The following is a 16663-nucleotide window of genomic DNA, read 5'->3' as shown; positions in this document are numbered from 1 at the left end:
TGAGCCGGAAGTCTCCGGAACCCGAAGCCAACGAGAACTGAGGAACGAAAGAAACTAAAACTAAAATAAACCAGCCGGGATCTGGTTAAGACAGGCATGCATACTTACTGTGCACGATTAAATAGTCGCTCGGTCACGTCTAGAAATCTTTCACTGGAGTACAAGTTTCTTTTTCCCCATGCAAACACTGGTAATAGTATCTGGTAGTGGTTTAGGTAGGATAATGCGTTCGGCTGCTTTATCTTTTTTATTTTTCCTGACAGGATCACGACTTTTAAGGATGAGAACAATAAGAGCTCTGAGTAACACTTGGATGATCGGTCGCAGTGACGCAATGCCTATTCTCAGTTTTTTTTCTTCTTTTGCATGCCGGTGTAATATTAAATACCATTAAAAAGGAATATTAGTTGGATTAAAATATGCACGGCCTGAGGAAAACCGAGAAACTTCGAATCCATCCCCGACTGTTCTGTTTTCCTTTACGTTAACTGAAAGGCCCTGAGTATTTTTTTCTTGTTTTTTTTTTAATGTTTTTAATTATTTTTCTTTTTTTAGTATATGCCAGAGAACGGATATGTATACACAGATTAATATAAAAGTGTGTTTAAATTCATCACGATGGCTTTTTTTTAATTACCTGGCGAGCATCAGGACGGACTCGCATGCTAAAACCGCTTCCCTTTAAAGCGAGTCTGCTTAGAACTACTCAACACAAGGAAGCAGGAATATAGGAATATATATATAATCCATATATATATATTTATTTTTATATACCATATATATTTGTCCTATAATTAGCATAACAAAAAAAAAAACCCTCGATATTTCATCCCCATTTTTTTTCAGTTTGGTTTTTTGAGTCTGAGCAGAGCGAACCAGGAGCTGGACAAGTTTTACAGTGCATGTCTAACAACGACGACCCCTCGCTATCAATTATAACCTTTATAAACTCACTACAGGCGCCTGCTACACAAGCCGTCAACGAGGATGCAACACAGGGCGATCGGACATTCTCCTGTCTAAGACTAGCTGGATTATTCCAACAGCGATGCTACGCACACAATGCCTAAAGCTGCAGTATGTAACTTCTAATAATAACAACAACAATAATAATAATATTAATTCTGTAGATAAATAGACTTTAAAACACAAAGTTCTTGTGAGTCGTTCCTGTAAGTCAATTTTACCTCCACTGGCTTATAAATAAGGTCAAACAAGCCAGATTCTTTTCGTCTTTCGGGACAAAATAAGGATTATTCATAAAAACACAATTAAAATGCATCAAATGTTTTACAAGTGTAAGACGAACAGGAATCCAGAAAAGGGTGCAAGTGCATTTTAGTCCCTTGTTGCTTCCTTACAGTCAGGAGGATGGTTAGAGAGGCCAAAAACACCTCAACAAATCAATTCGGCAGATTTTTGGTTAGACTACTACAAACTATTTGGAACACATTATAGAGGAAAGTATTTTTAATCATAATGTTAAATATGGTGACGAATTTGTGACGCTTTGAGTCTGTTTTCTCTACAAAGGCTCTGAGAACCTTGTTGGTAAACCTAACATGTACTCCATGAAGTACCAGGAGACTTTAAGTGAAAGCTTATATTTAAGGGTTGGAGCCGATTAACCTAAAATAAAATTTTTTTGCTATTAATTAAGTCACAGCTGTCGACAGCCCTAAAGTTGGACTTTTCTCACATGTGACGCGCCACAAACGGATCCCCAAACGTTACCTACTGCAGCTTTACTCGGTTACACCACATCACTATCACAGCAAGACCCACACACGTCTAAAACACACGGCGTTAGTGCTCTGCCCTCGTCCTTCAGATTAACTCCAGGAATTAGAGGATTAAAAGCAATAAATAACCAGTTTAAAAACCTACAACAATGAAACCTACAGATTCTACTTAAGATTAACAGCAAGGTTGTGCTTGTCAAGGTCTTGAAGGCAGAGCTGTATTGTGTCGAGGATTTGAGTTATTGAATATTTGGCTCACAGGAGTGGAGAAAAGCCCGGTCCTCCGAAATAAAAATCAGAACGGAAACGTACGCGTCGAGGACTGACACCGCTTGCGCGTATTGCTTTCTGCAAAAAGAGGCTGCACCTTCTCGTGAGGTCCGAAAACGGAACTGAAATTCCTCCGCAGCCGTCCTCCCGCTGCTCCTCGTCCGCTGAACTTGCGTGAAGCTCGTCGATTCGAAAGTATTGCTAACCAAAAACAACAGTCCGCGTGAGACCATCGAGAAAAGAGCGAAGGGATGAAGGGATTTCTGGAGGAGGTCACGACAAGGTCCTCGTCCTTGTGACCTTTCCAGCACGGCGACAGTGCAAAACTCCACAGCGATGAGGCCCAGGAGGACACACACACTCACACACACTCACACACACTCACGCTTCCACTCGATCATTCGTTCATTTGCAGTATTGTTTTTTGTTTTTTTTTATCTTCTGAGATTCCGAGCCGGTCTCATTCACATTAGCGAAGCTGGGATAGCGCTATTAAAATCATCGATACATTATTGCAAAACGTACATTATTAACAAGTCACTATAGCCTGTCACCTATACAAACATGCAGCTAATGATTCTTTCCAGCCAGTGGAATGGACAAAGCCGTCGTTTTTTTTTCTCGTACGACTGAGCGGTAAGTAACGTCCACGGACCCAGTCGGCATTCCGATCCTCTCCTCCGTCTTCCTCGTCGCCGCCAAAGCACGACTCGATTTATTAGTGAGCGAACAGCTAGAGAACATTCGACTGTGTAAACGATGCCGGCACGACACGCGGTACGGGTTAATCTTTGGAGAGAAAGAGAAAGGAAATCTGCAGAACTCTAGAGAGGAGATTACAGGAGTTTGCCAGGCTCAGAGGAGGCAGGAGCTTTCACACGATGAAGCACAGCGGAGGTCTGATGCCGTCCGGATTAAAAATTCCCAGATTGCTTTACAGGTGGAAAGGTGATGGTGGGAGATGCTTCTGCGTTAGGCTGGGTTGGATGGTGCGCATGTATGTGTGTGTGTGTGTGTGTGTGTGTGTATGTGTGTGTGTGTGTGCCCTCTCCCACCACACACTCCAAGGTTTGTGCTGATTTCCAGTGTACGACGAAGGCCCGGACTCACTCCACGTCGCGGTGAACTTCGGACGCGTCCGCACGGCAGATCGGGCAAGTGCGGTTGGTCTGCAAAACAAAATAACACACACACAAACACACACACACACACACACAATTCACACTAAACTTCTCACCTCAGCGGCAATGTATTTATTTATTCATTTATTAGGATTTTAACATCATATTTTACACACTTTGCTTACATTCATGACAGGAACGGTAGTTACTGCTTACACAAGATTCATCAGTTCTAGTTTAATATCAAACACAGTCATGGACAATTTTGTATCTTCAATTCACCTCACTTGCACGTCTTTGGACTGTGGGAGGAAACCGGAGCTCCCGGAGGAAACACTCACACACACACACACACACACAGAAAGGATCCACCTGGGAATCAAACCCAGGACCTTCTTGCTATGAGGCACCGTGCTGCCCACTCAGCAATGTAGGTGTAAAAAAGTAAATTAACTACTTTAAAAGGATGATATGGGGCTTGACTGGATTAGTTTCTTAAACAAACGAGATCTTTCATAGAAGGGTGTTTCTGGTGGTTCATGGTGGTCCGAGAGCTTACTTACCTTTAACCATTTGTCCACACACTTGGCGTGAAACTCGTGATTACAGGGTAAAACTCGTAGTAGCTGCCTTGACTCAAAATCACTAAAGCACACGACACACCTGACAGAAAAACAACACATATTTGTTTAAACGTTAGAGGGATTTAAATCATCAAAACCATCAGAACACCACAGACTGCATGTTCTACTTTACTCACAGCGTTTGCTCTGATTGGTGTTTCTCTGAATTGAACCTGTAGGACGGAAGCTGTTCGATGTCGGCCTTCGTCAGTCCTCGTGGTTTCGCCTCTCCGAGCCTTTCGGCGAGGTTCAGTAGCGCCTGAAACGGAAGGAACAACGTTGAGCGTGTTCTCTTAGCACGGCTGCTGAGGTATTGATCCTGATCTGACTGGAGTCTCACCTCGTAGTTCTCCATCTCCACGTCGTCCACGTCCAGGTCCAGGCTGATGGCGGGGCCCACAGCAGTTGGAGGCACAGGAAGCATCGAGCTGTGGACATTTCGGACGCAAAACACACAGTTACACACAGTTACACACAGTTACCGCGGTAAAGCAGTTCAGAGAACCTATATGTACACTTATAAATCATAACTTGAATTTTACAGCAATGATTGTATAGGCTGTATAATTCCACTATACAGGAGGGTATTAGTTTGTGCCCACTGAGTGCTTATTACTTGCCTATTACTTAAAAGTCTCATATGCATTTAGTCATACATACTATGTAAAGACTAAGGGTATTAGTTCTTGCCCATTATATAAAGACTAAGGGTATTAGTTCTTGCCCATTATATAAAGACTAAGGGTATTAGTTCTTGCCCATTATATAAAGACTAAGGGTATTAGTTCTTGCCCATTATATAAAGACTAAGGGTATTAGTTCTTGCCCATTATATAAAGACTAAGGGTATTAGTTCTTGCCCATTATTTAAAGACTAAGGGTATTAGTTCTTGCCCATTATATAAAGACTAAGGGTATTAGTTCTTGCCCATTATATAAAGACTAAGGGTATTAGTTCTTGCCCATTATATAAAGACTAAGGGTATTAGTTCTTGCCCATTATGTAAAGACTAAGGGTATTAGTTCTTGCCCATTATATAAAGACTAAGGGTATTAGTTCTTGCCCATTATATAAAGACTAAGGGTATTAGTTCTTGCCCATTATATAAAGACTAAGGGTATTAGTTCTTGCCCATTATATAAAGACTAAGGGTATTAGTTCTTGCCCATTATATAAAGACTAAGGGTATTAGTTCTTGCCCATTATATAAAGACTAAGGGTATTAGTTCTTGCCCATTATATAAAGACTAAGAGTATGTATCAATGAGCCATAATATCACACTAGCAACCTAAAGTCTCAAGGGCATTAGTTCATGCCCACTATGCTGAAACTAGAGCCACACATTTATACCCACAACAAAGAGACTGAATGGCATTAGTTCATGCCCAAAAAAACTAAGAAAATTAGTTCCTAGGAGGCATTAATTATGTTGAAAATGGAAGCCACGTCTGCCTTTAACGTATTAGGACTGAAAAGCAACACTTTACAAGCAACAAACTTTTTCACTATAACATTTATACCCAACGTGGAGTTGGTAATGGGAACTAGTTCTACAAAGCTCACAGTACAGTGACTGTTCTCAGACCGAGTAAGTATAAAGGATTCTTACAGGAAGTAAGGGAGGAAGCCTGGGTAGTAGGGTGGAGGAAGGGGTGGAGGAGGCAACGGCTGCTGTAAGCGATACCTCTGGCCACTTCCACGCCTGGGCAGCATGTGTGGATATGGCTGTAAAAAGACAAACACACACACACACATATACAGTGTATCACAAAAGTGAGTACACCCCTCACATTTCTGCAGATATTTAAGTATATCTTTTCATGGGACAACACTGACAAAATGACACTTTGACACAATGAAAAGTAGTCTGTGTGCAGCTTATATAACAGTGTAAATTTATTCTTCCCTCAAAATAACTCAATGTACAGCCATTAATGTCTAAACCACCGGCAACAAAAGTGAGTACACCCCTAAGAGACTACACCCCTAAATGTCCAAATTGAGCACTGCTTGTCATTTTCCCTCCAAAATGTCATGTGATTTGTTAGTGTTACTAGGTCTCAGGTGTGCATAGGGAGCAGGTGTGTTCAATTTAGTAGTACAGCTCTCACACTCTCTCATACTGGTCACTGAAAGTTCCAACATGGCACCTCATGGCAAAGAACTCTCTGAGGATCTTAAAAGACTAATTGTTGCACTACATGAAGATGGCCAAGGCTACAAGAAGATTGCCAACACCCTGAAACTGAGCTGCAGCACAGTGGCCAAGATCATCCAGCGTTTTAAAAGAGCAGGGTCCACTCAGAACAGACCTCGCGTTGGTCGTCCAAAGAAGCTGAGTGCACGTGCTCAGCGTCACATCCAACTGCTGTCTTTGAAAGATAGGCGCAGGAGTGCTGTCAGCGTTGCTGCAGAGATTGAAAAGGTGGGGGGTCAGCCTGTCAGTGCTCAGACCATACGCCGCACACTACATCAAATTGGTCTGCATGGCTGTCACCCCAGAAGGAAGCCTCTTCTGAAGTCTCTACACAAAAAAGCCCGCAAACAGTTTGCTGAAGACATGTCAACAAAGGACATGGATTACTGGAACCATGTCCTATGGTCTGATGAGACCAAGATTAATTTATTTGGTTCAGATGGTCTCAAGCATGTGTGGCGGCAATCAGGTGAGGAGTACAAAGATAAGTGTGTCATGCCTACAGTCAAGCATGGTGGTGGGAATGCCATGGTCTGGGGCTGCATGAGTGCAGCAGGTGTTGGGGAGTTACATTTCATTGAGGGACACATGAACTCCAATATGTACTGTGAAATACTGAAGCAGAGCATGATCCCCTCCCTCCGGAAACTGGGTCGCAGGGCAGTGTTCCAGCATGATAATGACCCCAAACACACCTCTAAGACGACCACTGCTTTATTGAAGAGGCTGAGGGTAAAGGTGATGGACTGGCCAAGCATGTCTCCAGACCTAAACCCAATAGAACATCTTTGGGGCATCCTCAAGCGGAAGGTGGAGGAGCGCAAAGTCTCGAATATCCGCCAGCTCCGTGATGTCGTCATGGAGGAGTGGAAAAGCATTCCAGTGGCAACCTGTGAAGCTCTGGTAAACTCCATGCCCAGGAGAGTTAAGGCAGTTCTGGGAAATAATGGTGGCCACACAAAATATTGACACTTCAGGAACTTTCACTAAGGGGTGTACTCACTTTTGTTGCCAGTGGTTTAGACATTAATGGCTGTATATTGAGTTATTTTGAGGCAAGAATAAATTTACACTGTTATATAAGCTGCACACAGACTACTTTTCATTGTGTCAAAGTGTCATTTTGTCAGTGTTGTCCCATGAAAAGATATACTTAAATATCTGCAGAAATGTGAGGGGTGTACTCACTTTTGTGATACACTGTATATATATACAGTGTATCACAAAAGTGAGTACACCCCTCACATTTCTGCAGATATTTAAGTATATCTTTTCATGGGACAACACTGACAAAATGACACTTTGACACAATGAAAAGTAGTCTCTGTGCAGCTTATATAACAGTGTAAATTTATTCTTCCCTCAAAATAACTCAATATACAGCCATTAATGTCTAAACCACCGGCAACAAAAGTGAGTACACCCCTTAGTGAAAGTTCCTGAAGTGTCAATATTTTGTGTGGCCACCATTATTTCCCAGAACTGCCTTAACTCTCCTGGGCATGGAGTTTACCAGAGCTTCACAGGTTGCCACTGGAATGCTTTTTCACTCCTCCATGACGACATCACGGAGCTGGCGGATATTCGAGACTTTGCGCTCCTCCACCTTCCGCTTGAGGATGCCCCAAAGATGTTCTATTGGGTTGAGGTCTGGAGACATGCTTGGCCAGTCCATCACCTTTACCCTCAGCCTCTTCAATAAAGCAGTGGTTGTCTTAGAGGTGTGTTTGGGGTCATTATCATGTTGGAACACTGCCCTGCGACCCAGTTTCCGGAGGGAGGGGATCATGCTCTGCTTCAGTATTTCACAGTACATATTGGAGTTCATGTGTCCCTCAATGAAATGTAACTCCCCAACACCTGCTGCACTCATGCAGCCCCAGACCATGGCATTCCCACCACCATGCTTGACTGTAGGCATGACACACTTATCTTTGTACTCCTCACCTGATTGCCGCCACACATGCTTGAGACCATCTGAACCAAACAAATTAATCTTGGTCTCATCAGACCATAGGACATGGTTCCAGTAATCCATGTCCTTTGTTTACATGTCTTCAGCAAACTGTTTGCGGGCTTTCTTGTGTAGAGACTTCAGAAGAGGCTTCCTTCTGGGGTGACAGCCATGCAGACCAATTTGATGTAGTGTGCGGCGTATGGTCTGAGCACTGACAGGCTGACCCCCCACCTTTTCAATCTCTGCAGCAATGCTGACAGCACTCCTGCGCCTATCTTTCAAAGACAGCAGTTGGATGTGACGCTGAGCACGTGCACTCAGCTTCTTTGGACGACCAACGCGAGGTCTGTTCTGAGTGGACCCTGCTCTTTTAAAACGCTGGATGATCTTGGCCACTGTGCTGCAGCTCAGTTTCAGGGTGTTGGCAATCTTCTTGTAGCCTTGGCCATCTTCATGTAGCGCAACAATTCGTCTTTTAAGATCCTCAGAGAGTTCTTTGCCATGAGGTGCCATGTTGGAACTTTCAGTGACCAGTATGAAAGAGTGTGAGAGCTGTACTACTAAATTGAACACACCTGCTCCCTATGCACACCTGAGACCTAGTAACACTAACAAATCACATGACATTTTGGAGGGAAAATGACAAGCAGTGCTCGATTTGGACATTTAGGGGTGTAGTCTCTTAGGGGTGTACTCACTTTTGTTGCCGGTGGTTTAGACATTAATGGCTGTATATTGAGTTATTTTGAGGGAAGAATAAATTTACACTGTTATATAAGCTGCACAGAGACTACTTTTCATTGTGTCAAAGTGTCATTTTGTCAGTGTTGTCCCATGAAAAGATATACTTAAATATCTGCAGAAATGTGAGGGGTGTACTCACTTTTGTGATACACTGTATATATATATATATAAGCACAAGCTCTAGATTATGTGCAACAATCTGAATATAAAATAAACTGTTCTGATGTTCTCTGGCACAGCAACACTACCACGTCTCAATTTAATCATATTCCAGGGTTTGTCTTATCCTAGACCGGATCTCTGAGACAGGAAATGAATATGGGGCATGATCATGGACGATATGAATGGAAGCAGACCGGTGTTTAATTATTTACCACGCTCATATGTCGCTGCAGGGGGGAAGACACGGCGTGGTTCGAACGTTTCATCATCGAATGATTTGAGGGGCTCGACGCTTTTTATGCTTGTGAACAAATGTGAGAATATAAGTTTCATGCTTTTTAACAATCTGGAAAACAATCTAGTCCACACACAATTTCAACTTCTATTATACATGTACAGTATTTGGACATCACATTTCAAAAACAAATGCTATTAAAATAGAGTGACCTTTATGTGATCTTCTCAGCTATAACAACAGCCACAAAAGAGCATTTGTACTACTGCTGCAAAGTTGTAAACATATTGTTATCACACCTATCAATTAACGATTGTTTTTGCTGAAATGGAAATTTATGTTTTTCTGCAGGTTTATGGCATTACAGGGGGTCATGGGGCTGATGGGAAATGTCACGGTTGTATTTTCTTTTACTGTCTTAACAAAAATACTTTATCGCAACCGTGTAAGTATAATATCATGTGATTATCACTATTAGCATGTGAGAATTTAACATTAGGTTACATAGAAAAATCATGTGAAGTATCGCTAATATGTTGGTGCTAAAAGTTAATCACAAGAAATAGAGAAACTCCAGAGCAGGACAATTGTCAGGAATAAAGCACTGAGGCTTTTAATATTGATTTTTTAGCTGTGTTATAGTCAAAATATTGTATATTATATAATCATTATAATAACAGAATCTGTTAATAGCAGAATCTGAAGAAACATGCTTAAAGTGGGTCTTTGTTTTTGGTATAGAACCAAGAAACTAAGAACTGCAAAGAAATAATTTTTTAAACATTATTTTCTTGATGAGACCATTACAGGGTTAAAGCTGATAATGAGGCATAACGAGGTACAACACAAGCTTAAAACTAACCACTGCGAATGGCAGCTCTTGGTGGAGGGGTTCCTGGGGCAGGTGGTACTGCAGGGGCACGGAGGGGGGCATGGCTGCTGGTGGGTGATGTGCGGCAGGGTAGGAGAACGTTCCCAAGGGGTGCTGCTCTCCTCTTAGGTCCACCTCACTCTCCACTCTCTGCGAACACAACACGACACAGCGGTGTAAGTACACAATACTAGCAGCGGTCCAATAAGACGCAAGCCGTCTGCATGTCTGCACAACATGCTACGCTCACCATACGAGGGTGCTGAGGCTGCAGGGGGATGAAGTGGCTGAGCGGTGCCAGTGCCGGGGGTTGGTGTGGCGCCACAGGGGGACTCGGGTGCAACAGGAAGTGCTCGCTGGAGATCAGAGGCGGAAATGCCTGGTAAGACACGGGCAGGTGGTGCATGGTGCACGCCTGGATCAGCTGTGGAGAAATGAAAGAGTCATTTTCCATTTTTAATCAAAGTGACCCTCCTAATGGGAGATGTTTTATTTCTAGCTCAATCAGATGCTCTCAAAATGTAAAAACATATTATCAAATACCATTAAAAGCCAAAGCAAGCATAATACAGCTGCTAAGAGCTGCTGCAGCATGATGAGTACATACAGATACAGATGTAATGAATTAAGCAGATGACAGATTTCTTTATCTTCACAACGGTTTCACATATACATGAGATCAATAACACACACTGGCTGAAATGATGGTCCGTGCCAACCGATCAACACAGAAAAAGCTAACATGGCTCATGAGGAGTGATGCCAGCAGCCTTGATGAATGGTGCCCATGTTAGCACATGACTTTACTCCGGTTCTGAGCCGAGATAAGCTGGAGCGGAGTGAGATGTGCGCTCGACACACACGGCACTGACATTTCCGGCTCTTCCTTTTTCAAACTCACAGGAGGAGGAAGGCAGCAGAGCAGAGAGAGCTGTCCGCTGAACATTACCGAGCATGCTGGGAGCTGCTGCGCGTTGCACGCCGGGATCGGCTGCCCCGTGTGCATGGGAAAGCCGTGGGTCGTCACCGTGGTAACTGTGTACGAGATGGGAACCGAGCCCTGGTGCATCTTTAAAGGGGAGACACAAAAATATTGTTTAGCAAAGGAGATTAAAACATCAACATCATGACATTCACCTAATTCAGCTACAACATAGGGCCGAAAGTATGTGGACACCCCGCGATTGCTGAGTTCAAATGTTCTTAGCCGCTGACAAATCCAGTATGCACACAATTCCCCACAGACACACTCCTAAATCTTGCTGAAAGCCTTCCCAGATGAGTAAAGGCTGTTATAGCCACAATTGATGGGTCAACATTAGGAAAAGTTGTAGCCGAGTGGTTAAGGCTACGTGACCAGTGATCAAGTTGCTCCTGTCTGGCCCCTGAGCAAGGCCCTAACACTCACTGTGGAACAGTGGGTGCCAGATCAGAACAAACTGCAGGGTATCATTAGAATAAAATAAATTAGAACGCCTTTATTTGTCATATACATAAACACATCTACAGTACAACGAAGCTGGGGTCAGAGAGCAGGGTCAGCCATTGTGTGGTGCCCCTGGAGGGTCTTGCTCAAGGGCCCAACAGTGGGTGCATGGCAGAGCTGGGATTTGAACTCTCAACCTTTCAACTGATAGCCCAAGCTCTACCCACTAGGCTCCCACTGTCCCCACTGTTAGGAGCAAGAAACTGGCTGTATGTCTTTACCCATCGTACTATAACCCTGGAACATCCTGCTCTGTCTACCTGTTCATGAAGGTCCACCATGATGGAGGTCTGCTGTGGCGGGTGTGTGGAGGGGTGGAGGATACGGGGTGGTGCACCGGCCGGGCTGTACTGCCTCGACTCCTCTACAGGAATGGCCGGATGCTGCTGCTGCTGCTGCTGGGGGAACACAGCGTGAGAAAAGTTCTCATCCTGGCGAGTAGAGGCGTGCACGCCGACTCGGTCCCACTGTCCCCACTGCCAACGTGCTGGAGGACTGAAAAAAACAACAAACCACACGACTCACGACGCTGCCGGCAATCATCATCGGCAAATATTTACCTGAGGTGAACAAACATGAGACGAAATGTCAAATATAAACAATTTACAAAGCTTCTGATGGTAAAAAAAAAAAAAAAACACCACCACACAGTCAGTTATGGTTTTAGAGCTGCTACAGAGTTATTCTAGAGTTTTTCTAGAATACAGGCCCTACCAGCATAATTTCTAATCTAGAATACAGACTCAAGAGCACAATATTTAATCTAGAATACAGACTCTTGGAACACCATATCTAATCTAAAAAAAATACAGACCTAAAAGCACAATATCTACTCTAGAATACAGACCCTTATAACACCATATATAATCTAGAACAGACCCTTAGAACACCATATCTAATCTAGAATACAGACTCAAGAGCACAATATTTAATCTAGAATACAGACCCTTAGAACACCATATCTAATCTAGAATACAGACCCTTAGAACACCATATCTAATCTAGAATACAGACTCAAGAGCACAATATTTAATCTAGAATACAGACCCTTATAACACCATATATAATCTAGAATACAGACCCTTAGAACACCATATCTAATCTACAATACAGACCCTTAGAACACCATATCTAATCTAGAATACAGACCCTTAGAACACCATATCTACTCTAGAATACAGACCCTTAGAACACCATATCTAATCTACAATACAGACCCTTAGAACACCATATCTAATCTAGAATACAGACTCAAGAGCACAATATTTAATCTAGAATACAGACCCTTATAACACCATATATAACCTAGAATACAGACCCTTAGAACACCATATCTAATCTACAATACAGACCCTTAGAACACCATATCTAATCTAGAATACAGACTCAAGAGCACAATATTTAATCTAGAATACAGACCCTTAGAACACCATATCTAATCTAGAATACAGACCCTTAGAACACCATATCTACTCTAGAATACAGACCCTTAGAACACCATATCTAATCTAGAATACAGACTCAAGAGCACAATATTTAATCTAGAATACAGACCCTTATAACACCATATATAATCTAGAATACAGACCCTTAGAACACCATATCTAATCTAGAATACAGACCCTTAGAACACCATATCTAATCTACAATACAGACCCTTAGAACACCATATCTAATCTAGAACAGACCCTTAGAACACCATATCTAATCTAGAATACAGACTCAAGAGCACAATATTTAATCTAGAATACAGACCCTTAGAACACCATATCTAATCTAGAATACAGACCCTTAGAACACCATATCTACTCTAGAATACAGACCCTTATAACACCATATCTAATCTAGAATACAGACCCTTAGAACAGCATATCTACTCTAGAATACAGACCCTTAGAACACCATATATAATCTAGAACAGACCCTTAGAACACCATATCTAATCTAGAATACAGACTCAAGAGCACAATATTTAATCTAGAATACAGACCCTTATAACACCATATATAATCTAGAATACAGACCCTTAGAACACCATATCTAATCTAGAATACAGACCCTTAGAACAGCATATCTACTCTAGAATACAGACCCTTAGAACACCATATCTAATCTACAATACAGACCCTTAGAACACCATATCTAATCTAGAATACAGACTCAAGAGCACCATATCTAATCTAAAATACAGACCCTTATAACACCATATCTAATCTAGAATACAGACCCTTAGAACAGCATATCTAATCTAGAATACAGACCCTTAGAACACCATATCTAATCTAGAATACAGACCCTTAGAACACCATATCTAATCTAGAACAGACCCTTAGAACACCATATCTAATCTAGAATACAGACTCAAGAGCACAATATTTAATCTAGAATACAGACCCTTAGAACACCATATCTAATCTAGAATACAGACCCTTAGAACACCATATCTAATCTACAATACAGACCCTTAGAACACCATATCTAATCTAGAACAGACCCTTAGAACACCATATCTAATCTAGAATACAGACTCAAGAGCACAATATTTAATCTAGAATACAGACCCTTAGAACACCATATCTAATCTAGAATACAGACCCTTAGAACACCATATCTACTCTAGAATACAGACCCTTATAACACCATATCTAATCTAGAATACAGACCCTTAGAACAGCATATCTAATCTAGAATACAGACCCTTAGAACACCATATCTAATCTAGAATACAGACCCTTATAACACCATATCTAATCTAGAATACAGACCCTTAGAACAGCATATCTAATCTAGAATACAGACCCTTAGAACACCATATCTAATCTAGAATACAGACCCTTAGAACACCATATCTAATCTAGAATACAGACCCTTAGAACAGCATATCTAATCTAGAATACAGACCCTTAGAACACCATATCTAATCTAGAATACAGACCCTTAGAACAGCATATCTAATCTAGAATACAGACCCTATACAATATACTAGAAAACAGACTCAAGAGCACAGTATCTATATATAACTCTAATGTCTATATTTACTAAATAGGATCTCACACAACAGCATGTTCACTCCTGAACCGTAGATCATGTTTGAACAGATGAAGAGCTGCAGCTCTGATTAACACCAGTCCAGCACGATTAAACAGTTCACGCACCTTCTCCTGAGGTGCACAGGCGCGTTGCAGGGTCCCCCAATGAAACTCCTCTGGTTTAAGGGGGCTGTTGGCGGCCGCCTATTCACAGCTATTTCCCATGGTCGCATTGGGGACGGCGTGAAGAACGAGTTGCAGCCGCGGTCGGGGGAGCACTGATGCTCGAGGCACTCGGGTCCGACAGCCTCAGATTGTCTTCAGCTCTGACACAAACACACAGAACGTGAGGCTCTAGAAGGGAATTATTTCTAGCACGTTACAGAATGAATGGCACAATGGTGGTGTGTGTTCTGCACTTCTGTGTGTGACTGGTCACTTTCTGTAAGGAGTTTGGCATGTTCACCACAAGTTGGCCCAATTGCAATAGTCATAATTATGCAGGTTTATACATTATGCATGTTATGTATTATTAAATCTTTATATATAAAAAGCTAAACATGTACACCTGCGTGTAGAGCTAAATATTTTTATATATCCAGATATTTCCAACATATACATTTCATTTATTTAGAATTAATTCACTTGTTCATTCCCATTCACATTAAAGGATTGGAGCTTCCATTCGTTGTTGCTTTTATCTAGCACAATATATTATTTTATTTTTTATTATTTTACTTAAGTGCTAACAGTGTTCCGTAAGGTCAATAAAACTACACCAAACAACACTGCCGTGTGGGTGGCTTCTTTGTTCTTTCACTCTCATCTCTGGCTATGTCATTTGAATGAATACTTAAAGTAAAATACGAGCAGGTAAAATATTAAAATTAATATTGAAAATTAATGCAGGGGGACAGAATACCCAGCAGTGTACGGACTTCTGTTAACAACAACAGCGATCCGTACAGCGTGTTATATTAATTGTTTTAAACATTACTTTTAATTCAGCTGGTAAAATTGATGTAAAGCGTTAAATTGAGGATAAATTTGCTTTTGGGTTGTAGAATATTAATCAGAATAAAAGTAAAATAAAAAATGTTCGGAACACCGTGACCCTACACTAGACGTTTGTTTTCATTTAATTGTACATTTGTGTACTATTTTAGTGCATTATGGTGATCTAATAATAATAATGATTCATTTAATGTTGTATGCAACTGCAAAATAGATTTAATAAGGTGCAAAGTCTGCATGAGGTGCAAGTGCAGCAAGGCGGGTGAGACCATGTGCTCCAGACAAAGCAACAACAAAAGAGGGGACAGACCTCATTCCTACCTCATTCAATCAAACCACGATAAATCCCAAAGTTTATATCAGAATGCACCCAGCTGCATGCATAAAGTGCATTTAATGTCAATGCAGTGCTCGTTTAGAAGTCAGCATGCATTAAATAAAAGAACAGCACTGATTATACAGACTGAGCAATAGAACATAAACAGCTCTGCACAAAGACTACACGTGTGGACCTGATACTGTTAATGCATTAATGAGCTCAGATAAGCTTGTTTTGCCAAAATCAAGCGAGCTTTGTTGAGTTCAGAGAGATAAATCAAGTGTAAATTAGAAAGCAATAGAAAAAAATACAGGAATCGATTATTGGCGTGTCCTTTTGTTGACGTTTTAATAGTGGAACTGTGTTAGCTTAGCATAGGCGCTACCAAACAAGCAGGACTCAGGAAATGCACACTCACTTAGCACAGATATATCGTTCAAAAATGCGCAGATTTACCAATTTAACTCACTTTAATCCCGAATTAAGTATTATAATTAGATAGATTGTGTTATTCTGGGATAAAATGACATGACTGTGATATTCGTTAGGTGTAAATAATAGCATTAGCCGTTAGCATAGCTCACTTGTTTTCCACTTGGAGGCTCAGACACTTCAGTCCACACCGACTCTTAAATCTTATTAAAGCAGGTCAATATGTCGAATCAGACCGATCCAGATGTGAACGCTCGATCGAATCCAGATGTGTGATCTAACACATATTAATCACTGGATGTTATTATTGGTTTTATTCCCGTTTGTTCTGTTCACTTCCTCCCGCTTCGGCTTGTTGACTGCACACCAGAAGAGCACGTATTATCCGCCATCTATATCCCTGCACCATTCGATAGCAGAAAGAAATAAAAAATAAAAATCAGTCTGATCTAAAAAAAA

The 16663-nt window shown here is 41.5% G+C and overlaps 1 protein-coding gene across 2 annotated transcripts; it reads right to left on the bottom strand.

Annotated features, from left to right (window-relative positions):
• Positions 1-2691: 2691 nt before the first annotated feature.
• Positions 2692-16663, bottom strand: rnf44 (ring finger protein 44). 2 transcript variants are annotated; one of them, XM_063018608.1, is made up of 11 exons: positions 16357-16663; positions 14566-14765; positions 11671-11905; positions 10826-10993; positions 10175-10348; positions 9916-10074; positions 5368-5483; positions 4097-4184; positions 3894-4015; positions 3697-3796; positions 2692-3181 (listed from the first exon to the last, which is right to left on the bottom strand). In XM_063018608.1, exons 2-11 carry the CDS (start codon positions 14670-14672, stop codon positions 3119-3121), a joined length of 1332 nt encoding a protein of 443 aa, XP_062874678.1. In that variant the 5' UTR covers positions 14673-14765; positions 16357-16663; the 3' UTR covers positions 2692-3118. The 2 variants fall into 2 exon arrangements, with proteins under 2 accessions (XP_062874678.1, XP_062874677.1); XM_063018607.1 differs by having other exon boundaries at positions 10874-10993.

Source organism: Trichomycterus rosablanca, chromosome 22 (assembly GCF_030014385.1).
Source record: "Trichomycterus rosablanca isolate fTriRos1 chromosome 22, fTriRos1.hap1, whole genome shotgun sequence".
Classification (NCBI taxonomy): Eukaryota; Metazoa; Chordata; class Actinopteri; order Siluriformes; family Trichomycteridae; genus Trichomycterus; species Trichomycterus rosablanca.
Note: the sequence above shows the minus strand (reverse complement) of the source record. Positions and strands in the feature narration are given on the sequence as shown.

What these genes read in the sequence shown, in the direction of transcription:
- rnf44 (XM_063018608.1), bottom strand. Translation starts at nt 14,672, where the DNA reads ATGCGACCATGGGAAATAGCTGTGAATAGGCGGCCGCCAACAGCCCCC. An exon ending in TGGTGGACCTTCATGAACAG is followed by an intron (nt 10,994 to 11,670) that starts GTAGACAGAGCA and finishes TCCCCTTTAAAG; the next exon opens with ATGCACCAGGGCTCGGTTCC. An exon ending in GGCTTCCTCCCTTACTTCCT is followed by an intron (nt 4,185 to 5,367) that starts GTAAGAATCCTT and finishes AAATGTCCACAG; the next exon opens with CTCGATGCTTCCTGTGCCTC.